We start from the raw sequence: 24,925 nt of genomic DNA on the forward strand, positions 1-24,925 counted from the left end.
GTAAAGGAACACCTTTTTCAATCCGAATAAAAATGTAGATTGGAATAGTTGGAAACATCCAGCAAAAGATAAGCCAGAACACTAGATCGAGGAAGTGAATTTCCGTGGGCTTCACGCTGTCCAGATTTGAATCCTCTGGACTTTTACTTTTGAGGACACATAAAGCAACTAGTTTCTGGTGGGGATGTTTCTAATACTAGAGAAGAACTCCGGAACAGGATTGAAAATGCGGGTCAACAAATTATAAACAACTATCTATCGATCATTTCCTTTTTACAAAACTTTATTAAATCATTTAAAAAATTGTTTTGAGATAAATAGAGGGGACATGTAGAATAGTTATTATAACCTTTGCGTTATTGTTTAGTTCTTTAGTTGTTACATTTTTTTTGTTCATAATATTCACTAATTTACTGTTAACACAGGGTGTCCGTAAATTTCACCGACAACGTTTGACTCATTCATTCATTCAGGACGATAAATAAAAACGATCTACGAAAAAAAAGTTAAATAAAAATTTTTGGTTTTTGAATTACAAGCCTTCAAAGTTGTCAAGAATAAAACTAATTTAATTAATAACTTCATAACCCTTTTGCCGATCGCGTTAAAATTTGGCACATTTATTTGTAGTATTATGGCGTATTATGTCTTAAAGCTTCAGTCAAATCAATATACTGGGTGATAGTTTTCTCCGGTTAGGTACCTGTCGCTTTTAGAGATCAAAACTTTTACAGTAGTCGTATTTTTTTAAAACAGACAGCTACATTGAAAACGTCGTTTTATTTAAAAAAATATATTGTCTCTTGAGAAAATCGCCTTCCGATGGCTATTCTTTAGAAAAAAGGTGTTATTTAAGGTTATGTTGTCGTTCATTGCTTTGCATTTTTTTTGAATAAGCTATAATCAATATAATACTGTTTTAAATTAATATTAAATGGAATTAGCAGACCATATCGAAAGACAGGTCATTTTAATAAGCACACATTGTTATAATATTTATTCCATAGTTTTTTTAATACCTCTTTACAGATTTCCTCAACAATTAAAGTATATCAAGTATTCGTGTGTACGTGTCTATGGAAGTAATTCGATTAGGCGATTAATTTTTTCTTATAAACATGTCCCTAACATCGATTACCACTCCAACAATGGAAAATCGCCAAACACCGTCACCTCTGCGAACGCTCACACATTTTTTCCGAACTTAATAACCTTAAAGGTCACATTATGGACAGCCCCACCTCGCCGGACAAAAAGAAATGTTCCTTATTATCTCACAAACTAATGAAGCAAGACGATACAGAAATCCACGCTATAAATACTTTTATCGGTTATACCGACGATCAGTTCGATTCTCAGCCCGTAAAATGGCACGATCAGCCCTTCTATTAGCTCTGGTAGTCTCGGTTTCCGTCCTTAACAGCGGGCACGCCTCCGGCAAATTCGGCGGGCTCGGGGGTGGTTACGGGGGTGATTTCGGTGGGAAATTCGGTGGGTATGGTTTCGAGCACGGCGGAGGGGGTGGCGGGTACGGGTTTGGGCATGGAGGTGGCATCGGGTACGGGCACGGTGGCGGAGGGATCGGGGGTGGTGGTGGGGGAGGACATGGAGGATATGGGGTCCATGAAGCCGGCATTGGTAAGTATATGGTTTTAGTCGATACGCTTCCAATTCGGATAAACGTGGAGTGAGGGGTAATAATATGCCGCGCCTTCTCCCACACAAGTCACTGGCTTATAGTCGAATCCTTGCGATTAGGATGAGGGAAGAGATATTATCATTATTAAACCGTGTTTTTCATTTACAATTGTTGCATTTGTGAACAGCTTTTCATGAGGAATATCCTAGAAAACAAATATTAGAACAAATTATAGAAAAGATAGAAATAAATAGTATCTTACCAAATAAATATATTAATTCTACATTCACAGTTGTAAAAATTATATTTGCAACAAAAATTCATATATGTTTTTTTTTATATAAAACAAACAGTGAGTTATTTTCTTTTTATTCATTTCAGTATTAAGTTTATTTTATACCAAAATAATAATAATAACAAGTTTTCCGAAAAAAGTATATAGGTACAAGTAGGAATCAAATGGACTAATTTAATTCACGCAATATTCACTGGCGTTGAAATTCTGATGCGTAAAATTCATTGGTGTCAAATATATATCGAGATATTTACGTATTCGTAATGTTTGCACAAGAGTAGAAAAAATTACATTTCCAAACCGAGATGAACCACATTTTTTTCATAGTAAATGTATCCATAGATATATCGCTCCTTGTTCAAAGGAAACCGTTAGACTGTTTGCCAGTTTCAGAATTTCTTCTTCTGAAGGACAGGAAATATATACGGATGACGTGGCAATCGACACGGAAATTATTCAACTATTGACAGATGCTTGTTTGCAGATTTCTGTAAATTTCTGTAGATTTCTAAATCGTTGAATTTCCTGTCTAATTATCGCGTCGTCAGTTGTAGAACTTTTGATGTTTCAAGGGACCTATCGCTCTCTTCTTCAGAAGATACCTGAAACTCTGAAACTGTTTCTTCAAATAGCTTAAACCAAGGATATGGCAATCAATCCAAAAATTGTTGACCCGAATAAAAATGTTTAATTCTGCATTATCACATTATTTTTTCTGCTTCTCATATATTTTAATTCAAACATTTAAAAATAAGAATATTGTAGTTGCAATGTAGTCTTCATCTTAATAGGATATCAAAGTATGCAAAAAATTACGGACGTTGACATTTAGATCATTTTGTTGTTAACAATTCTGTCAATAATTTAGTTATATTTGTAATTTTAATCATCTTCAACCAATATGCGTTTTGTATAGACAATTCTGACAATGAATCGTACTTAATTTTCAATTTTACAAAATAATTATTTCCATTATTTTTTCATAGGCCACGGCGGAGCTGGCGGTGGCTTCGGCTACGGCAAAGGCATCGGCGGTGGCGCTGGAGGGATCGGAATAGGTCACGGAGGCGGTCATATTGGAGGAATTGGAGGTGGCGGTCATATTGGCGGCATTGGAGGTGGTCATATTGGAGGTGGTCACATTGGCGGAGGAGGCCACATTGGTGGCATTGAAGGAGGTCATCTAGGTGGAATCGGAGGCGGTCACATTGGAGGAGGTCACATTGGAGGAGGTCATATCGGCGGAATAGGAGGAGGTCACGTTGGAGGCATCGGCGGAGGTCATCTTGGAGGAGGTCACCTTGGAGGTGGTCACATTGGTGGTTATGGCGGCCATATTGGTGGAGGACACATTGGAGGCGGCGGAATTGGAGGCGGTCATATTGGAGGAGGACACATCGGAGGCGGTGGAATTGGTGGTGGCCATATTGGAGGAGGACACATTGGAGGCGGTGGAATTGGTGGTGGCCATATTGGAGGAGGACACATTGGAGGCGGTGGAATTGGTGGTGGACATATTGGAGGCGGTGGAATCGGCCTTGAAGGTCATTATATTGGAGGAGAGGCGATCGATAAAAGCGCTTACAGCGGCGGAAAGAAGAACGCAGAGGGAGAACATTTCTCCAAGTCCCATGGCAGCAAAGGGGGTGAGGTAAAACATGGTGAAGGTGGATTTGAAAAAGGTGAACTAGCCGCTAAGGATGTCAAAGGAGAATCTGCACATTACAGCGATGCTGACGGTGGAAAGAAGGTAGCACATGATGGAAAGGAATACCACGGAGCTGAGCACTTTGACAAAGAAGGTACGTTGTTAATTATTTATATTTTTTGCAGAAAATTTCAAATTTTTGTGATTATCAGGAAAGCACGGGGGAGAAAAGACCGTGAAGCAAGGCCACAAGAAGGGACACAAAGTCAAGGGGTACAAGACCTCTCACCACAAAGACGAGTCCGGCAAGACCGAAGAGTTCTACGATGAAGACCACGACGAAGGCGGCCATTTCGAGTTCGACGGCAGCTTCGGTAAATTCGGAGAAGGTAAAGCGGCATCCTTCAAGGGTGGCCACGAAGATGGCAAATTCAACGCTGGGGAAGCCAAGAAGTCCGGTCACTACGATAACGAATACTTCGTCGACAAAGCCCACGCTAACCACGGTAAATTCGGAGAGAACAAATACGCCGGAAACGAGGAAGTATACGGAGCTAACAAGGGTGTCGGTGAACACGATCTTGCTGGACATCATGAGTCTAGCAAGTACTATAAGCACTTCCCCATACATTAGTAAGGGTCGGTGACTGTAACGGACGTTAACCACTACCATCTAGTTTTTAGTGAGACTATACCTGCTGTCATATTTATTTAAAAAACAATTACAAGCTATTGGCAATCTTGTATATAATTTTTGTATTTTGACACTTTTGTATGTTTTGTATAAAAATAAAAGTGTAAATTATTATTAATAGGTGCCTTCCTTATTTCCCTCAACAACCATTAAAAATCAATTACGTTAGGAAGAAAGTAATTAGGTAGGTATAATAATAAAGAAATTTATATACCTACAAGTGGCACTAATTTGCTAATTACTTAATTTTTTATTTTGCCTAATTAAATAAAAATGCAAAAAAAAAACGATTACTAGATGATTCGAATTCAGTCCGATTCATGAAAGAACTAGAGTAATATTACTTCAATTTATATATTTATTGGTAAAACTATGTCTTCCAATATCATTTTTATGACATAACCTACCAGGTATATTTAAAATTATGTGTATTATTTCAAATTACAATTTAATTCATAGACATATAAAAACGGGTAGATTTTCCTTCCAAAATCATTTAAAAATAAATTCATCGAATACTAGGAAAAAAATAAATTCGTAACCACAGCAGACATTATTAATATTTTTTATAAAGTTATCAATATTATGTTTTTAACATATCATGGAAACCCTGAAAAACCTACAGCAAACCACAAATTTAACAACAGAATAGAGAAACAAGGCAAAGCTTTTTCAACAATTGCACAATACTATTTTTTTTCGGCATGTTATAAATTAAATTGTAAATTGAACTAATAGATAATTTCGTAAATACAGTTTATTATTCCATTCGAATCGTATTAGCTATAGTTATTTAAAAGTTCTCTCCAACTCTAATTACTAATATTTTGACCTTAGAGAAAAAGAAAGTAATTAAAATTAAGCATTATAGGAGTAAATAGAATTGCCTTTCCCATTATAATAAACATTTCCTTGTCGGTTCTTTTTTTTTTAGTCACAGTAACAGTTTTAAGTCCTGTTAAGTTTGGTTGAAAATAAGGATTTTGCAAATATTACTCGTTTACTTTTTAATATAACAGACAAATTATTATCATCAGACAAAAAGTTCTGAACTGTTATATCTTATTCCGTGTTGATGACCTAAGTTTTTATGTAACCTTACTGTTTGGTCTTTACATTTATTAGATGTTCCTTACTTTTATAACTATTAGTAATGCGTTTAGTTATCATACCACTTTTTAAATTCTAAATTTTCCACATTGTTTAAACAAAATCTTTAAATAAAACAGATAGACCGATAGATATGTCTACGAAGGCGAAAACAAAATATACTATTAATATATTGTTTTCAATTAGGTAAGTGGATTTTACCGTAAAAATGAAAATTGCTATGGACAACGGGAGGTAACTTTCCTCCCTAGGGAACAAAGCGATTACGAGTTGTAAATGCATATTTTATGAATAAATAAATAGAAATATTTGATGAACATTACATTTTATTAATTAGTATGAATGAATGTTTATAGTAATTATACAGTTATTACATTTAGTAACATTTATAAAATCTGGATAACTATTCCCCTCGCGTTTACTAATTGTCACATTTTTCTCAAAATGGTTTGACTGCTCCATTTCAGTCGCCGGAGGCTAAATGTTATCTGACTGATCCGTTAAAACAGCTATTTCATTATTGTTAGCAACATAACTTTCTGCAATTGTGGCTGATTTCCACCCGCCATGTCTCTTGATTGCTAATATATTGCTTAATTACTCCTGTATTAGCCAGTAACGTTGCCGATGTTATTCGGAATGAATAGCCTGTATATGTTTCAGGATGTTCTAGTTTCAAAAACGTACGTGACATACCATTTTTAGAAAGTGGAATTGTAACTACAATAATGTCATCAAAATTTTTAAAATTGACGATGTCCAAAGTAAGTTTGCATAACCCATTAGAACGGCATGCTCCTGCAATGCCTAAGACCGTCACTACCCCTTCATTAGCAAATATGTGTTATCGAGTGCCCGAACGAGAAAATCGTTGACTTGTTCTCTTGTAAAAACGTTTGACATTAAAAGCTATGTTAAAAATCAGAAAGAGCAAAAAACAATATTTTTTTATATATAAACTCACTAATTTGAACTCACGTGTAATTTCTTTTGCTTCGAATGTAATTTATCATGTATTGTGTATTATACATATATTTAGAGATTAATTTTTTCTAATGCAACAAACATTATTTAAAAAATTAAGACTTTATTTTTGACATGTTCCTGCCTTACACTCTGTATATCTACATTATAGCGATAGTAATTACACAGAGTATTCACTCACACCTGCTGTTTTTCATATGTAACATCAATATTAACTTGACAATGTAGAACTTCAGAGAAGGCTACATTGTATTAAACAGTATTGAAATAATTAAGATACAGTTTTTTTTTACTTTCCTTTCCAAACCACAGAACCGGACATCTAATTTGAACTGTGATAATTAGTCTGAATGCACCATTTTACACAAAACGTGATTTAATGTAAAAAAATGCTTAATAATGGAGTACCTGGCGTTGAAAGGTTGACAATGAAGGAAACGTCATTTTCTGGGATTTTCAGAAATTCAAATAATAAAAAACGTGGTGAATCATAAGACTGAGTCATACGGGGTGTTCCCTAAGTACGTTCCGATAATAAAGGAACCGACACTTTAGTTACATTTAAGATGAAAAGTTTCCGTGAACCTATGTCCTAAATGGTCTATACCTGCTGCAAATGTATCTCAGAAGACGTCGATTATATTTCAGATTGGTGAATTTTAATTCAGAAAATATAAATTCTACTACAATTAAGTTGGTTGTACTTCGCAATATATCCAAAGTATTGAAGAAAAATTTAAATTAAATTATGTTTTAAAAATATCAGCAAACATTAAAATTAATTGATACATTTTTTCGGGGCATTAAAACAATCAGTTTTGAATACAATACACAGAAATATGTTTAGAATATTTTTTGCCCCTAATTAAAATAAATAAATTCCGTTGACGTCCTGTATATTTTAATGTTATACTTACTTATTATATAAATTAGTAGAATTTACTTTGAAATGATAATATTCGCTATCTAAAAAATAATAACAATTTTGAATTTTTATTGGATTATTTTAACTGTGCAAATATTAGGAATATTATGTAAGCTCACAAATGACATTAACAATGTAATTTGTGAAACCTGGTATCTAGTCGAAAAAGGACAGATAGCAATTCTTGGTATTAATTATTAATAAACGATAGTAACACAAAAAAAATAATAAACCGCTTATCCTACAATGGAACACTATCGACCGTTCTGAAGTAAAACGTATACACCCGATTGAAAGTATTGGCACACGCATTTTTTAAGGAGGATATAATATTTCCAAAGGTCAACCCATAGATTTATTCTTATATTAACCGTCCTTTTTTCGCGTTTCAAACTAATCAACCAAAACGCGTTTTACATAAATGATCAATGGCTATATAAATGATCATATCTTTCAACAAAAATTAGTCGTGCTCGCACCTCTTCCGACAGACATGCTCCGATTGGTCGTTCTGTTAGTTTTTTCTGTTTTCGTTTGTTACGGTCAGCTGATAGGAGGACCGTTCTATCCGAAAGCGATTGGACTGAGCAGTGGAGAGTTTGGCGGCGGCGGCGGCGGTCACTTTGGCGGAGGTGGCGGACACTATGTCGGAGGTTAGTAAATGAGATATTACCATTTCGAAACTGTAGTAAATTTCTAATTGTTTAGTAGTGCGAACAGTACGGTTGGGAATAATATCAAGGCTGTTACAGTGGATTTGAATTAAATAAAAAAAATAGATTGATGTATTTAAACAATTTTATAAACTTAATTTAACTACTAAAATACAGCGTGTTCTACTTAAGGGCTAGTCACCCCTATAGCTTTTTTGTGTCAGATTTTAAATATTTCTTGTTTTTTTGGTCTTCTTATTCAAATTTACTCCCTTTGTTTGAGATATTTGAGTGGGACAAAATGGAGACATATGTAAAAATATGCAATCAGAAAACAATTAAATATCAACTGAAGAAAATGTGATCAAAAACCGATTTTTTTTTAATTAAAAAACCATAATGGGAAACTCGATCGTGTTTCGATTTAGTTTAGGTCCATTCAATATATTTTACCTCATTCCGAATTTATCACATAGGTGCTGGTCATTGGTATCCAGGTCTAAGCCTAGGAAGTGATGTGGGCGGTGCTGGATTTGCTGCACACAAATTCGGAGGAGCAGGAGTTGGAGGAGCGGGTATTGGAGGACACGGGATTGGAGGAGCGGGTATTGGAGGACACGGGATTGGAGGAGCAGGAATTGGAGGACACGGATTAGGGGGAGCGGGTATTGGAGGACACGGAATTGGAGGAGCAGGAATTGGAGGACACGCATTAGGGGGAGCAGCAATTGGAGGAGCAGGAATTGGAATCGGTGCGTCCGGTGGAGGACAAGTCGACCACAGCGTCTACCAGGGTGGAAAGAAGAACCTAGACAATCACCACTTCGTTCAAACCCACGGCAAAAAGGGAGAGGAACTACACCACGGAAATGGGGGATTTACCAAGGGTGAGGTTGCTGAGAAGAATGTAAAAGGTGACTCTGCCTATTTCAGCGACGTCAATGGTGGGAAGATCGCCCACCATGAGGGAAAAGATTACCACGGTGGAGAACATTACTCCAAAGAAGGTAATTTTTATTTACATTTATGAAAAAATATCGGAACCTTTACTAATGCAATTCAAATGGTTGTCAAGGTAATTTGACAATTGAAACATGAAGGCAGTTAAAAGATATCAATATTTTTACAATTGTGGAACTTTTTTACATACTACAATAAAAAAAGTTCTACATTGCCCCCAATTTATTAAAGGGAGGAAATTTACTAACATTTTTGTATGTAGATGTACCAGCATAAGTTGGCCAATTTCTTGATCGATATATCGAGACAAAAATTGTTAAATATCATTGTCATTATTTAGATGGTATAAAACGACAGATATATCTAGTCAATATTATGTATTTCTTGCCGGCGGCGTCGGTTTAATTCATTGTTTAAAAAATATCCGGGAAGGAAAATATATATTTTTTTCTAAATTGTCTTAAAAATTGTATACATTCTAACCATAGTTTTTTATATAAACCCAACAATATCTTAATTTATGTCGTACAATAAATTTCCGTTTTGAATAAAATCGACCCTTCACTAATTATTAAAAAAGTATCTAACTTCGATCAACCACAGTAAACAACAGTTTTTTTGTTCACGTAAAAATAAAGCAAGTATTAGGTACTATTTGTTCTATACAAGGTGTTAATGATAAGTTTTCCCAAACTTTAATGGCGTGTTCTACCGATGAAATTAATCAAGTTTTGCACTATAAAAATTTTTGTTAGGACGCTTTCCTACGGAGATACAGGGTGTTAAAAGTTTCAAATATTTATATTATTTTTTCTGTAACTTCACTGGCATAAAAGACTGAGTGATAAAATTTGGGGGATGACATTTTTTTAGTAGGGACTATTTTTTCATGGATAACTTATTCCAAAATACACTCCAGTGGCGTAGTTATTGGGGGAGTAGGGAACCTTGTTTGAAAAAAAAATCGTACATCACTGGTTTTTTAAATAATTTTAAATGTTTTTAAAATGTACACTTAATTTGTGGCAATAAAGTATTCTAGTAAAGTATTCGTAAAATTTACTGGTCTTTAGATCATTGGGAAATCAAATCAGTACCTACGATGCTATTTACCATTTTCTATCGATTGCTAAATGTGTAACAATAAATTCAATACCTAATATTTTTGAGAGAATATTTTATTAAAATAGTATTGGATTTTTCTTAAAAGGTTGCATTTATGACGAATATTCAAATTGTTCCATATAATTGAAGAATTTGAGTCATGGCAGTCTAAAAAGACACATGCATATTAAAAAGTATGTTTTCTAACATCACTATTTACAAAATTTCAATGAAATAGTTTTCCATTTCTCACGAAAAGAAAAAAATTATTTTTCTAAAATGCTGGAATTTATTTTCTTGAAATAAACCAACTGGCCACCTACTTTTTATAGATTTTATTACAAACTTAGTGCTTCATATGTTTCTATTAAATTTATTTCTATTTTTGTAGGTATTTTTCGTAGAAAAATTTTCAAATTAATTAAACAAACCTTGTGCTAAAAGAATCCGTCGAAAGTTGTTTTTTCGAAACTATTTTTCCGAACCGAAAATCACACACTGAAAAAACAGGCAAATAAGAAATAAGTATTACTACGATCCGAAAATTAGGCTGTTTCAATTGTCAAAAGTATTAACGTTTAATTTTTAATAAATGGAAGATTTTGTTAATGAAATTTTTAGTTACACAAAAATTGTGTTATAAAAACAAACCCTGACAAATTTTTTAGAGTAAGTTTATTTCATTAATTTTTAAATTTGTGCACAAATAAATGGAAAAGCTAAAGTTATGCCACCAATAAATAAAGTTAGGGAATTTTGTATCCAATTCAATCGAAAAAACGTTTTCTATTGTAAATCCAAAAATGTAACCTTTTTCCATTTTAAAGACTTATAACCTTTTGAACAACATTAATTTATAATTTCACATTTTATAAAAATTGGAATGCTAGCAGTGTTAATTTAGGTCCCAAACAAAAACATTGCATTTTTTGGAAAATAAGCATAAACTTACACGGGGAGTGCTTCAAACTTTGCACTCTCTGTACCACTTCCTTACTTTCAATATTTTTTCACAAATTGCCTGTTTCGAAACTTTAATTCGAATATAACAAAAAATAACAATAACTCTCATTAACGGAATTAAATTAACTTTTTTACCTCGCGTGTCATATACTGAGAAATAATTATTGTACCTACTATGGGCCTTTATTAATTTGAGACAGTGATATAAAATAAGATCCTTGTAAATGTTCAAAAGTTGACTACTCCTACAACGTTTTTGCCGAACTAAGACAATAAAATGCAAAAAGTATCGAAATTACACAATATCAAATTAACCGTGGAAGGTTAGCTACTGGAATTAATTCGATCTCGCAGCGGTTATTTTTTCCTAACTAGATTAGAGTTTCCTTTAAAAACAGTCAAATCCTTTTACTGCCACGTGACATATCAGACAACTGTGCGACTATAAAGGAGTAATTGATTCCGCTTAATTAATTCTATTGTATAAATATACGAATTAGCATTATTTTCGTGAATGTTAAATAAAAGTGATTGGATACTCGTGGAATGCTTTGAACAAATTGTCAACACCCACTAAAAAAAAGGTGTATTTATGTTAAAAGAAGTATTATTTGAAAATTGTATAAAAACTTGCATTGTAACCGTGTGGCCAAATGAAAAGTTTTGTTGTTTAAGATTAAAATTTTACATTTAAACCGCAGTTATATATTTTTTTCCACCAAAAATAGTGTATAGTAATATGAACACTATTCATATCTCAGTCAGGCGAGTTTTCATCAGACAAAAACAACATTACAAAAAATTTTTATATTAAATTTTAAATTAAAGTAAAAAGAGGATTTAGGAATGACCCTATAACTGTCTTTCAAACTGCTAAGACATAAAATTGTATCATCTACAGGGTGATTCACAAATGCTGACCAAAAATGAAACCTCGTATTCTTTTAAAGGGAGTCTTTCCTAAAAAGTTTTTATCTAGGACGTTTCGTTAAAAAGATACAGGGTGTTAAACCTCAAAAAATATTTTTAATTTTTTTAAATAATTTAAAAACTAGTAAGTGAAATAATATTTTTTTTAAGTTTAACACCCTGTGTCTTTTTAACGAAGCGTCCTAGATAAAAACTTTATAGGAAAGACTCCCCTTAAAATTTACCAAAGAATAAGATGTTTCATTTTTGGTCACCATTTGTGAATCACCCTGTATAACACTTTCTCTGACGGCAAGAAGTAATACTTTTCTCAATACCAATCGGGACATATAGTCCGCAGAGTAGTTTCCTGCAATGTCATTAGTTAAAAATACAAAAGAACTTTGAAACACATTGATCTAGTTCATATAAAGTATATTAAAAACGAAGCTTCTCTAAACACATGTTTATAGGAACTTTTTTGTTGATTTGTGAAAAATTTAGCCTTCTTTCAAATTTATTTATTTAGCTCGTGTTTCAGGAGTATTAAGAAATATCCTTTTATTTTTTCCCAATATTTTAAAAATTAAATCGATTTGTAAATAAATAATTCAACATTCGCTGTTTGAGAGCAATAACATCCGAAAAATTCAATGAACGATTTTTTTCAAAAGTTAATTAAGAATTTAAATATGTAATAGGTACACAAGAAACTTTAACGAGATTGAAAAAATGGGTCTTGCAATGATCTGAGAATAATACTGTTGTATAATAAAAAGTATTAAATCGGAATGTTGTCCCATATTACAGGCTAAAGATGTTTTTTAGTAAGTTTTTATCTGAATAAGAGTGACGTTGGCTCTGTCTGCTGATTGACGAATGATCTTTACGAATGAGGTTTTGGTCCGCATAGTCAAGAACAAACAGGATCATTTCACAATTCACATTTGACAATTCACATTTCACCATTCATATTTCACATTTCACCATTCACATTTCACGTTTCACAAATCACATTACACAATTCACTTTTCACATTTCACAATTCACTCCATAACAAACATTTCCGACTATTTTACATTTAGGAGACATTAACAAAGTAACCTGTCGTTTTCTTCTTATTTGTTTTTTTATATTCTAGGTCATGGAGGCAATCAACAAACCAACAAGAAGGGCCACAAAAAGGGACACAGAATCAAGGGATTCAAGAACTCCCACCACTTAGACGAACACGGTGGAACTGAAGAGTACTACGACGAGGCCCACGATGAGGGCGGCAACTACGCTTTCAAAGGAGAAACCGCAGGATTTGGAGAAGGTGCAGCAAGCTCCTTCAAGGGTGGTCACGAAGGGGGTAAATATAACGCTGGGGAACAGAAGAAATCGGGGCACTACGGCCAGGAGTTCATCTCTGGAAAAAGCGAAGGGAACGAAGGAAAATTTGGCGAGCACAAGTATTCAGGTCATAAAGGCGTTGTTGGAGAACACAAGGTTGTTGGTAGCGACGATGTGTCTGGTTACGAAGATTCCAGCAAATTTTTTAAACACTACTAAGACACCTTCATACCTCATCGTCAAAGAGTTTTAAGTTTAAACACCACAGACTCCGATGATATGTAATTTAATGAATCACATATTTACCTTTGCTCAGTATTTAATTAGTTTTGTACATATTTTTTAAAAAATAAAGAATAAAATATTACTTTTGTATTATATTCTTTCATGAAATTACCATGGTTGTGTCTATATTTTATTTAAAAAAGTGAAACAAAATTCCCCCACACCAAATTTCATTGAAACATTTAAAAACTTGGAGGATTATCTTGAAAAAAAGGACGTTGTTTTTTTATGAGGTTTGTAACCTTTTTAAGGTTAGATCTAGGGCTAAATCTATTAATTTGTACTCAAGTATGGTATTTTAATTTCTGGCCACCCCCTGTACCCTTATCTAGCAAGCGCTATTCTCTAAGCACCTTTAAACAAATTCATTTGTCAAGCCCTGGATTACAAACAATAGATTCACGCATTTTATACTAACGCCCCAGAAACAACCTTAAAGGTCGTATTACTGGCATCCCACAAACACTAACACCCATTGTTTTACCTAACACAAATCACCCAAGAAATTACCATAAATAATCACCATTATAAATACAAAATTTATTGCAAGGCAGCCTCAGTACTTACTCAGCCAGCCTGAGATGTTCCTAATTTTCCTAGTCGCCTCGCTGGCGACGATATTACACTACGTAGGGGCTGTAACACACACGAATGTGGCACTGGTAGGAGGTGGAATGGGCATGGGAGGTATGGGAATGGATATGGGCGGTATGGGAATGGGAGGCATGGGAATGGGGATGGGGGGAGGGTTTGAGATGGACAAGGGCATGTTCAATGGAGGGATGAAGAATATGAATGACGTCTTCTTCAACGGCAAAGGAGGGAAGCAAGGAGGACAGTTCGGGCTGGGAAAACAAGGTTTCTATCAAGGGGAAGGGATGAACAACTTGAAGAAAGGGGAACAAGGAGCTTTCAGCGGACACAAAGGAGGAAAGAATCTGATGTCAAAAGGCGGCGGCTACAAGGGAGGCAATAAGTTTGGAAAACAGGGTGAGATGACAATAATTCTGCTATATCTTTACTAGCTTAAGTTCTTAGGTAATAAGTAAAACAAAAAATTAGTTTATAGGATGTAAAATAATCCTAAAACGATTCCTAAAGGCTCAAGATTGTAAGTGAAAAATGGATTTTAAACTGATAGTGGACCTGGAGCAAGAATATTTGGTGGGAAGTAATACAACTTAAGGTTTTGGCGAGACATATAGTCAACTCAATTAGCCTAGACTTTTTCCAGTATTTTCATACTCTGGTTACCCACAATAAGGTAACACTCAAATGGATACCAGGGCAATGAAGAGAGGCAAACACCTTAGCAAGAAGGGAATCTGTAGAAATTTGTACAGGTCTTGATCCTGTCTTTGGAACACCAAAAACGTAGGGCGTGACTGCAACATCAATTTCGTTGGAGATGCATATCGATGCAAAAACACAGCAAATCAATGATCAAAACACTTGTAAAAACTGACTACCGACGTACTTCGACAGAAGACAAATCAAGTCAATATTTTTAATGGTACTTGAGCAATTGGTTAAACACTATGTTCTCTTTCAATCTTTAAAATATCGAGATTTTGGCAAACGTTTGGGTTTTAGGAAAAGTATTACTCTTGCATTTTTATTTGTTTGAAGAGAGGAATTAGCTCTCAGTTTATAAGAACGTCGCTGCTACATCCTGTACTTTGAACTGTACATAAACATTATCCTCTTCTTCTAATGCTTCTTCTTCTTTCTTTCGCCCACTCTTTCCTCTTCGTCTTCGTCTTCTTCCACTTAGCTCTTCCGAATTAAAGATGTGCGATACTTATGCACATTTCTTTTGTTTCAGGCAAAAAGGGAGACCAGAAGAAAAAGCAGGAGGACCACAAAAAGGCGCACGGTATCAAAAGCTACAAAACTTCCCACGAAAAGAACGAGAACAGCCAGAGCGAAGAGTTCTACGACGAAGAACACGACGAGGGAGACAAGAGCGGGTATGCCGGACAAAAGGGACAGTTCGGCGACAAAAAGGGATCCGGAGCCAAGGGAGAGGTGGGGGAGGCGGCGTACAACGCCGGAGAGCAGAAAAAGGGCGGAAAGTTCGAGCAGAAATACTTGCAAGACGCGGAGAAAGGGCAAGCGGGGCAATATGGGAAAAAGGACTACCTTGGAGGACAAGCCGGTTACGCGCTCAAGAATGCTGGGGACCTCAAAAATGCTGGCGGACACGATCAAGCGCAGAATATGTACAAGTATTATAAGCACCCTATGATGTTCGGTAGATAAAATGTCTCGAAATGGTTTTGCAAAGGTTTTGTTCAATATAGATACTTTATATTCAGTAAGATGGCAAAATATGAAAAGGAAAATGAAAAAAAAGAAGAATCAGTTTTTTTATAACCATCTTAAGAAATATATATTAAAAAATCTAAATTATATCGTATTCCATATGTATTTTATTCGGTGATTTCATTGTCAGTAAGATGTATTTTCATTTCTTCACTTTCCTTGTACTTTCTTGCGAAATTTTAAATTACACGAAAAACTTGTGACTAAGTTAAATTATTGTCTATAAAACCTGATACAGCCTTTGGATAATTTATTTATTTATTGTAAAAATTAATATATAGGTATAATATAACTGGTTTTTAATTTAATACTGAAATTTTCTGTGATAACCCAGCTGTTTAGATTTTACAACGAAAGTTACTGTTTTAGTTTGTATTAAACTCGATTTTTTCTATTTTTATTCTAGTACGTATAATAAAATGTATTCCCAAAAGTTTTTAACTTTTTCTAGATTATAAATGATGCATTAACATGATTTCCGTTTCAAAACTTGATGAACAAATTTTACATAATAATAATTAATGCAGTCTGTAAAGTCCCAAAAAGAATTATAAATAATTAATTACTACTTTTGGTACCTACCTAATATAACTTCCCAAATTTCAAATAATTTGCTTTATAAAGTTATTTTTATATTTATACAAGTACCTACCTAGGTACATTACATTCAGTGAATATTAGTAAACAATTTCAATATAAATTAGTAAAGTAATTAAAATTAATTAAAATTAGTAATGTTTCCTTTCAATCATGAATAAATTCATTCATGAAGTTATTATAATATTGAAATACATCTAAGGGCAGTTATACACGTAACGATAAATCGTAGTGAATTAAACGTGCAAATAAAAGTTGTATATCATTCTTTATTTTATCCGTATGGCAGATATATATGTGAAAACCAATCAATTTCATAACTACTCTGCACAGTTTCATATGAACCGACAAATCATTGAGATTTATTGATACATGAATAGCTATTATAAATTCCACAAATTTTAAATTGACATAATTAATAATGAAATCATGTTGGGTGTATGTGTACGGCATTAACTTTCAAAGAACACTTATAAATAATTATTATACGAACGATCAATGGTCAATCTTCTATTCTATCTACAATTGTTTTACATTTTTTGATACTTAAGATTGCAATGAACCAGTTACAATGATACAGTAGTTAATCTACTGTGATTTCTTAGAATAAATTTTTCGACAAAATCTCCTTGGAGATTTTTTTTTTAATTTGATTACACAGTTATTAATCATCACTTAAAACTCAATATCTCAAATTCCATCAGTTTCTAATGAAAAAATTGCATACAGACTTAAAATATATAAAGTTTTTTTTTCAATTTAAAAATCAAGGGACCTGAATATGAATAATTAGCTGATTACTGACATTACTCAAGCAAAGACTGTTCAACTCATATTTATTTCGCCAGTAAATTTCATATATATAACATATAACATATAACATATTTCAGTTTTCTATAAGGAAAGCTATAAAAAGGGCGTTAAAAAATATTCGTCTCATAGCTAGTGTTAAAAAGACAAAATGTAAATGAAATTGGAAGGTATAACCATTTTTATTTCATGGGAAATATATTATTCGAGATGTTTAACTGCCTCCCTTGTATGTCAGTACAGGTCCTACATCATCTTATAAATGAACTAAGTGTACTCTCAGTTCTCAACTGGTTTTGCATACACTTTTAAGATAGCAACAAAGAAGTCCAGCGCGTTCAGGCCTGGCGATCTAGGTGGCTATTGCGCAGGTGCACTACGGCCAATCCACCTTAGTTCATAATTCAATAACTTTGTAACACAAGCAAACAATAAACAGCAAAGTATACCTAACCTTTAAGACATGATGCATTTATTTGATCAGTAAATACTAGTTATTTATTGTATAAGTATTTTAAGTAGCATTTTATTCACGCAAGCGTTTCATATTCTTAAGTGAATAAAAGCGTTTAATATTCTTAATGGATAAAAGGCAATTAAAACACGAATGCAATACAACGTTTTATCCATAATCACATCACAATCATATTTGTGGAGTTAGAATGAATGGAATTTAATAAAAATATATTCGCAAGAAAATTTCTTTCTAGCACTCAATGAAACGTAGTAGGTTTTGTTATATCTACTGGTTGCTATGGAACGTTGTTTATTATCAATTATTTTGTAAAAAGTTCTATCTGAATTTGGTAAAAATGCAAGAAAGTAATTGTGTTCTCACAAACTTCGGCAGATATGTGTTCCGAAAATGATGGCAACACAGCTACAAGGGTTGTTATTAACGAAAAGGAAGTTAAAGGTGATAAAACAAAAAACGAAATGTCTATTTCTATAAATGTAAATGTTAATGTTAAAATTAAATTTGATTTATTATAGGTTTATTATTTTATCATTATTCTACTAGTGGATCACTTTCACTTTAGATGGTTCATATGTGTGTATAAAAGAATTTTATTCAAAAAAAATAACCCACTTTTTACCTATAACACACGATAAGGAATCAACTTGTATCTTTGTAAAATATATTACTTTTGTAGAGATACTAACTAATAAATCCTTTATTAAGACAAAAAATAACAATTTTGTGTTATTATCTGTGTTATCAAATTTTTGTTATCATATGCTTTTCGTCAAGAAGGGTTTTGTTACATTTTGTAATTTTCTCGAAAAGGGTACGTCCAATCGAAAAAAAGGTATATTTTTTAAATTTACCCTGGTCTTTCAGCATATCCTACAATATTTTACAAAAATTTCAGTGATGTAGAAGTAGGTGCAGCAGAAGAAGATGGCAATACTACTGAATCTGCGATTCTGAATTATCTCATTTTTCATCACTAATACTCTAATTGTGCTGACTTATTAGGTAATACCCTGTATCAAAAGATCGATCATGTTGCAACTCAAACTCAAACTCATACAGATTTCTGCTGTTAAAAAATTTTGAAAGAGTCAAGCTGTAACTCAAAATAGATATAAGATAAACATCGACCCAACATGAAATAGTGTTCATTTTGAAAGTATGTAGATAATCCTACACTCTGAAGATTCAAGATTTTCATAAAACTATCCCCATTTTACTAACTATTAAACGTCTCAAATCACGATTAAACTTAATTCGAATAATCCAATTAGAAACGCCGAAAACTGTGCTAAGGAAGGCCCGGCAAACAATGGAACCAGCGGTAGTACAAACTGCAAGCGTATAACAACCTTAAAGGTCATATTACTGGCATCCTCAGAAAGAACCCGGCTAATTAACAATAACATACATTCCTTGCTGCCTAATTAGCTAATCCACCAAAAAATTAACCATATATGATCGACACTATAAAACCCCAGGACCAAGTATCTGAAGTCAGTTCTGTTTTCGGTGTGCTCCGACGTAACAACATGTTCAAGCTTGTTACCATCATAGTCCTAGCAGCCTGTCTCCAGAGCCACAAGGGCGTACATGGGGGGTACATGCCCATGATGGGAGGCGGCGGCGCCATGATGGGCGGTGGCGGTGGAATGATGGGCGGCGGTGCCGGAATGATGGGCGGCGGAGGAGCCATGATGGGCGGTGGAGGAGCCATGATGGGTGGTCCCATGATGGGTGGAGGAATGATGGGAGGAAAAACTGCCATGATGGGAGGCGGCGCTGGTATGATGGGCGGCGGCGCTGGAATGGTCGGGGCAGGAGCAGGGATGATGGGTGGGGCAGGCATGATGGGCGGCGCAGGAATGATGGGTGGAGCGGGAATGATGGGTGGCGGCGCTGGAATGATGGGCGGCGGCGCTGGAATGGTGGGCGGCGGCGCCGGAATGGTGGGCGGCGGTGCTGGGATGATGGGTGGTGCGGGGATGATGGGCGGTGGTGGCATGATGGGCGGCTACGGGGGTGGAGAAATGAGCAAGGGCGCCTACAACAGCGGGAAGAAGAATATGAATGATTTGTACTACAAGAATGCTGAGGGTAAGGAAGGAGGTCAATACGATCAGGGACAACAAGGATACAACAAAGGGGAACTGGCTGCTAAAGATGTTAAGGCTAATTCTGGGTACTATAATGACGTAAATGGTGGCAAGAAACTCTTCGAAGATGGGAAGATGTACCATGGAGCCAAACATTACGACAAAGAAGGTAATTCTTCATTGACCCTATAGTATGTATGTATGTATGTCGGAGAGTGGTTGAATTGTTTTTCCACCGCGGCACTTAGGCCTTATTAGGCCCCTTGTACACTCTCCTTCATTACTCGAGTACTTTTCTTCAAACCATCCTATTTACTACACGGGTGGCTTGGTGGCAAACAGTACAGTTTATGTATGATAGCATAGTCTTAAGTTACAGAGATTTTCTTGGCTCTGTTCTCATTACCATTTATCGGGGACCACCCGCATGCGGAAAATGTTGAGCGACCCAGGTCTCTGGTAGGCTGTCACAGCCACGTCCCTGAGCCTGCCTTAGGTCACCCATCCAAATTCCAGACTGCGTCCGTGATACTTACCTCGGCAAATCGAAATCCACAGGCCAAGACACCCGGCTAGGCGGTCCCCCGACCCTATAGTATCACCAATCAAAACTTTTAACTCTAATTGCTCTACAATGAAAAATTTAGTACTTGAAGTAAGAAAGTAAAAAATCGCGAGAAACAAATAGCTTCTTTCTTAAAAAACACAACTGAATGGTCCATAGTAGTTTTTAGACTTATATTTTTTTCTCTGCCTTGTATTACACCTACTGTAGAAGTGTATTGATCTATAATTACCTCAAATTAATTGCGATAAATTCAAATTAATCCATGCAAATTAAATTCTGGCGTTATGCAAACTAAGTTGAAAAGTACTTAATTAATGTCACATCCGCATTAATCCATTTATATTTTTAGTACATTGTTCAGTTAATGAATGTAATGTACCATTTCAGATAAGGCAAAAAAAATAAAGAATAAATAAGTAACGTTATAAATAATGAAACTTAAACCTAAACTTTTGAACGTTCAGAAAAAAATTATTTATAATTTTGGGGTAGTTCAAACGTGAAATATTTATGTTAGAGGTACTATCACTTGGTACTCTTTGATACCAAAATTTATATGTGCTTTTCGTTATCCCAGGCAAGAACGAGGGCCAGTCCAACATGAAAAAGGGCTACAAAAAGGGCCACAAAGTCAAGGGCTTCAAGAACTCCCACCAGAAGGAAGAGTCCGGCAAAACGGAAGAGTATTACGATGAAGACCACGACGAAGCCGGCAACTACATGTACAACGGCCAAGCCGGTAGCTTCGGAGAGAAGGGAGCTTCGTCCTTCAAGGGTGGCAAAGAAATCGGCAACTTCAACGCTGGCGAGGCCAAGAACCAAGGACACTACGGCAGCAAGTACCTCGCTGATAAGGAAAAGGGCAATCTCGGAAGATACGGCGAGGGCAAATTCGGTGGCAACTTTGCTGCTTATGGTCTTAACAATGGAGGCGGCATGCACAACATGATGGGACACCACGAGGCCAGCAAGTTCTACAAACACCACCCCTTCTACCATTGGTACTACTAGAGTAAGATCCGGACAAAGCAAGGTTGCTCCAAGTTACACAGTTTTGTACTTAGTATAGGTAGATGTAACAAACCTTATTTATAATTGATACACTTTGTGTATCTACAATTCAAATAGTTATTCTAAATGAACTGCCTATACGACGACGTCCTCGACTACCGCAACGACCTGGTGTTGATTAAGGTTAGGTACACTTTAGGATACTTATTTATGACGAATGCTGTGACCTGGTGATTTTCATGTATAAAATTTTTGTATAAAAAATTTAAAAAAAAATAAATGTTTGCAATGTTAATGTTTATATATGTTGATGAGGTCGTATGAAGCACAAAAATATGTAAGCAATAAATGTTGTTGCTTTAATGATGCGTTTTTATTTAAATTATTTTTTTAATATGTATGATGATTTAAGCTAATTTTCCCTATTCCTGATGTTACTGATTGTCTAAAACTTCAGAACGATCTTGATGCTTCTGTAATTTTTTGTAAAAACAATAATTTGTCTATTAATATCGACAAATACCATGTAATCACTTTTACTCGAAATAAATATCCTTTCCTATACAGGGTGGACCAGATTTTAATAGACAAACTTAGGGGAAAGTACCAAACAACAAATATTAACATCACTTTGCTCTACGAACATAGGTGCAGAAAGCCACCATTTATGAGATACAGGGCGTTCAAATTAACAAAAATAAAACAATTTTTTCAAATATCTGGAAAACCGCTTCAACAAATTTATCCAAATTTGGTACACATTTTTTTCAAATATTTCTCCTAGTTCTGTATGTAGACAGTGTAGACAGTCCAAATTCAAAAACCAGTGGCGGAGAAACAAGGATATTGTTTCCTTATTTAAAGTAAATCTTCTACGCCACTGAATTAATTGGTAATATGAATACATTTTATAGCGGACTGAAACATTGCAGATGAAAAAAGTTTTTTATTTTTGTCGAAAAGTGAATGGTTTACGAGTTATGAGACATTATCCAAGTAAACATGTTGCCACCTAGTTTAAATTCCGAAAAATTTAAATCGTGTAAATTCCGAAAACGAGTAAGTACTTAATTAAAGGGAAATATATTTCGAAAATATTTCTAATTCGTCGCAACATTTGCCCCGTTTACTAGGTAGTCCAGCAATATTTTTCGCATAATTAATTATATTTTTCAATGTTTCTTCGTTTCTTAATTCAGAAATTTTTTGACTAGTGAATTTAATTTGTTTAGAGCAATAGTTTACGTCATTAAGTCTTGAAAAAGGTGTTTCAAGAGATAAAACAACACTACCCGCGTACTATGTGACGCGTACATTAACCGCGAATATTATATGTAGTAGGAAAATGGTGATGCCTTAACGATATGCCAATGCTAGTATCTCACTTTATTGAAAAATCGAAAGGCAGAATTTTTTATATCCATCGAATATGCTAGAAAAATCATCCTGATATCTTCTTGGTTTTCTCATAACTTTAATCTCGGTGGATGAGGTTCCTGGGAATAAGAAATAAAATAAAAAAATCGCACATTTCATAATCAATTTATTTCCAGCAAACTATACAACCTAGAACCTATACATATAAAATTACAAGGAATTGTTCAGAAACTATAACTAGTATAAATAATCTTCAGTCAAGTCACACTTACAGTCAAAAGGAAAACGTGACGGAACGATGAATAAATTTAGACAACACTGGTAATACATGACTGAGCAATTTTTTAAGCAAAAGTTCGCAGAGATCAGCAACAGCACATCTTTCTTTCTTCTAACATTAAGAAAAAAAAAAAAGGTTTACATTTCATTCGATTCCCCACAACAAATATTATTGTTCTTTGTCTCAAATGTTATATTACGTTACTATTTAAAGCACGACTATTTTTCGGGTTATTATGACGTGTCCTATGTACCTGGTCACAACCTGAGCCTTCGCTAGGAATCTTTGACCTGACACTGTTGTTCTCGGGCTAGGCTCTGTCGAGGTGAACCACGGGCTATCAGAACCCTGCCCTGATGTTGATTCTGGTTCTTGTTAGCACAAAGGCAGCTGTGGACACAAACAATGGTGGTCCTCTGAAACGTTCCATAGTGGCCTCTGTAATACCACTGATGTGGTTGCAAACGGCCTTGGCGAAGCTTTTGTAAAAGATGCCAACAGTGAGGAAAGCAGAAACTTTGGAGGCATTGCATGTGAGCAGTTACAGAGGTCACAATGGAACGTCACAGATGACCACCATTTTCTGAGGAGCCGTTCCATCTGTAGCAACTTTAGAACTAACAACGGGAATAGATATGAACATCAGAGCGAGCCTAGGGAATCTGGTATCGGGTCCGTTCCCACAGAGCTTAGAACGAGAATAACACGGCACGTCAAAGTCTGTAACTGGTGGTAAAACCACTAGCAATTCACTTGGTTTTATTAAAGTCTTTTTTAGTCATAAAAATGACTTCATAATTCAGTGTGAGAAATCTCATGAGTTTCTAATAAAGTGTATATTTGAGGAAGTAAAGAATTCCATAAAAAGCCACTTTTAAATCTACATCAATAAAATTTACCTACCTACCCTACCATTTGAAAAAAAAAATAAAAATAAAAAAAGTTAATGATTTGGGGGTCACTTTTCCAACCACAAAATTGTTTTGAAAACTTTTAACAACCCATGAAAACTCCATAAAAGAATATGAAAATGTAAAATATAGCAAAAAAAATGTAAAATGTTTAAAAAAACTCTAAATTTAGGTTTTTATAATATATAGGGTGTTCCAATGTACAGGGTGTTCAAAAAGTTTGGAACCTCCCCTTTAACTCAGAAAATACTGCTCAAACAAAAAAATGATTAGGACAAAAGTTGCAGGGTTTTGTGTGAGCAATCCAACGGTGACGTTGACCATGATCTTGAAGGTCATTTAGAGGTCAAGTTGAAAATTTTAAATGGAACCGTATACTTTTGACCCCGGAAATGGAAAAAATGGAAATGAAAATATAGAAAATGGCACCCGAAACCTCATTTTCAGCGGTTGTTAAAAGTTTCCGTCTCCCTAAAACTCTTCTTAAAATAAAATTTGTATAAATATAGACTATTAAATTCTCCCTATGGTCACGCTAGCCTCCGTTCCTCTAAAACCATGCAAAACTATACGTATAACACATACGAAATAGGTTTATTAAAATATTTTCATCCTATTAACAGCCTTATTAAACTGGTTCGACAGTTCTAAATTAATCTACAGAGCGTAACCTAAAATAGGCTTTCACTGGTTAAAAAAAAAATAGGAAAAATTTAAGCTCTTACACCAAAGCGAATTTTAAGGTACCCCCTGTATTCAGCTACGTAGTCACATCACAAAAAATATTGTATCTCTCAGTTTTCAGTGCCCTCCGAAATTTGTACACCGACAAAATACCGAAGCGGCCTTTAAACTAGCGCATTGTTCTAGCACAAGGTAAAGCCCTAAAAAAATTTGTTGCGTCAGCTATCTTACTCGCTAGATTGTAAAATGAGCCTTAGGGTATCTCTTGGAAAATAAAAGCTACAATA

The 24,925-nt window shown here is 34.7% G+C and overlaps 4 protein-coding genes across 4 annotated transcripts; all 4 read left to right on the forward strand.

Moving 5' to 3' along the window:
• Positions 1 to 2,862: 2,862 nt before the first annotated feature.
• Positions 2,863 to 4,314, forward strand: LOC108917187 (glycine-rich cell wall structural protein-like). Its single transcript, XM_018723708.1, has 3 exons — positions 2,863 to 2,869; positions 2,921 to 3,736; positions 3,795 to 4,314. Exons 1-3 carry the CDS (start codon positions 2,863 to 2,865, stop codon positions 4,214 to 4,216), a joined length of 1,245 nt encoding a protein of 414 aa, XP_018579224.1. The 3' UTR covers positions 4,217 to 4,314.
• A 3,474-nt stretch (positions 4,315 to 7,788) lies between these two features.
• Positions 7,789 to 13,524, forward strand: LOC111692103 (glycine-rich protein DOT1-like). Its single transcript, XM_023455834.1, has 3 exons — positions 7,789 to 7,948; positions 8,425 to 8,955; positions 13,026 to 13,524. The coding sequence occupies exons 1-3, from the start codon at positions 7,789 to 7,791 to the stop codon at positions 13,436 to 13,438; spliced, it is 1,104 nt and encodes a 367-aa protein (XP_023311602.1). The 3' UTR covers positions 13,439 to 13,524.
• Positions 13,525 to 14,085: 561 nt separating this feature from the next.
• Positions 14,086 to 15,766, forward strand: LOC111692104 (ATP-dependent RNA helicase A-like). The gene is made up of 2 exons (XM_023455835.1): positions 14,086 to 14,494; positions 15,330 to 15,766. Exons 1-2 carry the CDS (start codon positions 14,086 to 14,088, stop codon positions 15,764 to 15,766), a joined length of 846 nt encoding a protein of 281 aa, XP_023311603.1.
• A 3,402-nt stretch (positions 15,767 to 19,168) lies between these two features.
• LOC108917279 (uncharacterized PE-PGRS family protein PE_PGRS46-like) lies at positions 19,169 to 21,386 on the forward strand. Its single transcript, XM_018723832.1, has 2 exons — positions 19,169 to 19,976; positions 20,953 to 21,386. The coding sequence occupies exons 1-2, from the start codon at positions 19,169 to 19,171 to the stop codon at positions 21,384 to 21,386; spliced, it is 1,242 nt and encodes a 413-aa protein (XP_018579348.1).
• The last annotated feature ends 3,539 nt before the right edge of the window (positions 21,387 to 24,925 follow it).

The sequence above is a fragment of the Anoplophora glabripennis genome, unplaced genomic scaffold (genome assembly GCF_000390285.2).
Source record: "Anoplophora glabripennis isolate ALB-LARVAE unplaced genomic scaffold, Agla_2.0 scaffold1, whole genome shotgun sequence".
NCBI lineage: Eukaryota > Metazoa > Arthropoda > Insecta > Coleoptera > Cerambycidae > Anoplophora > Anoplophora glabripennis.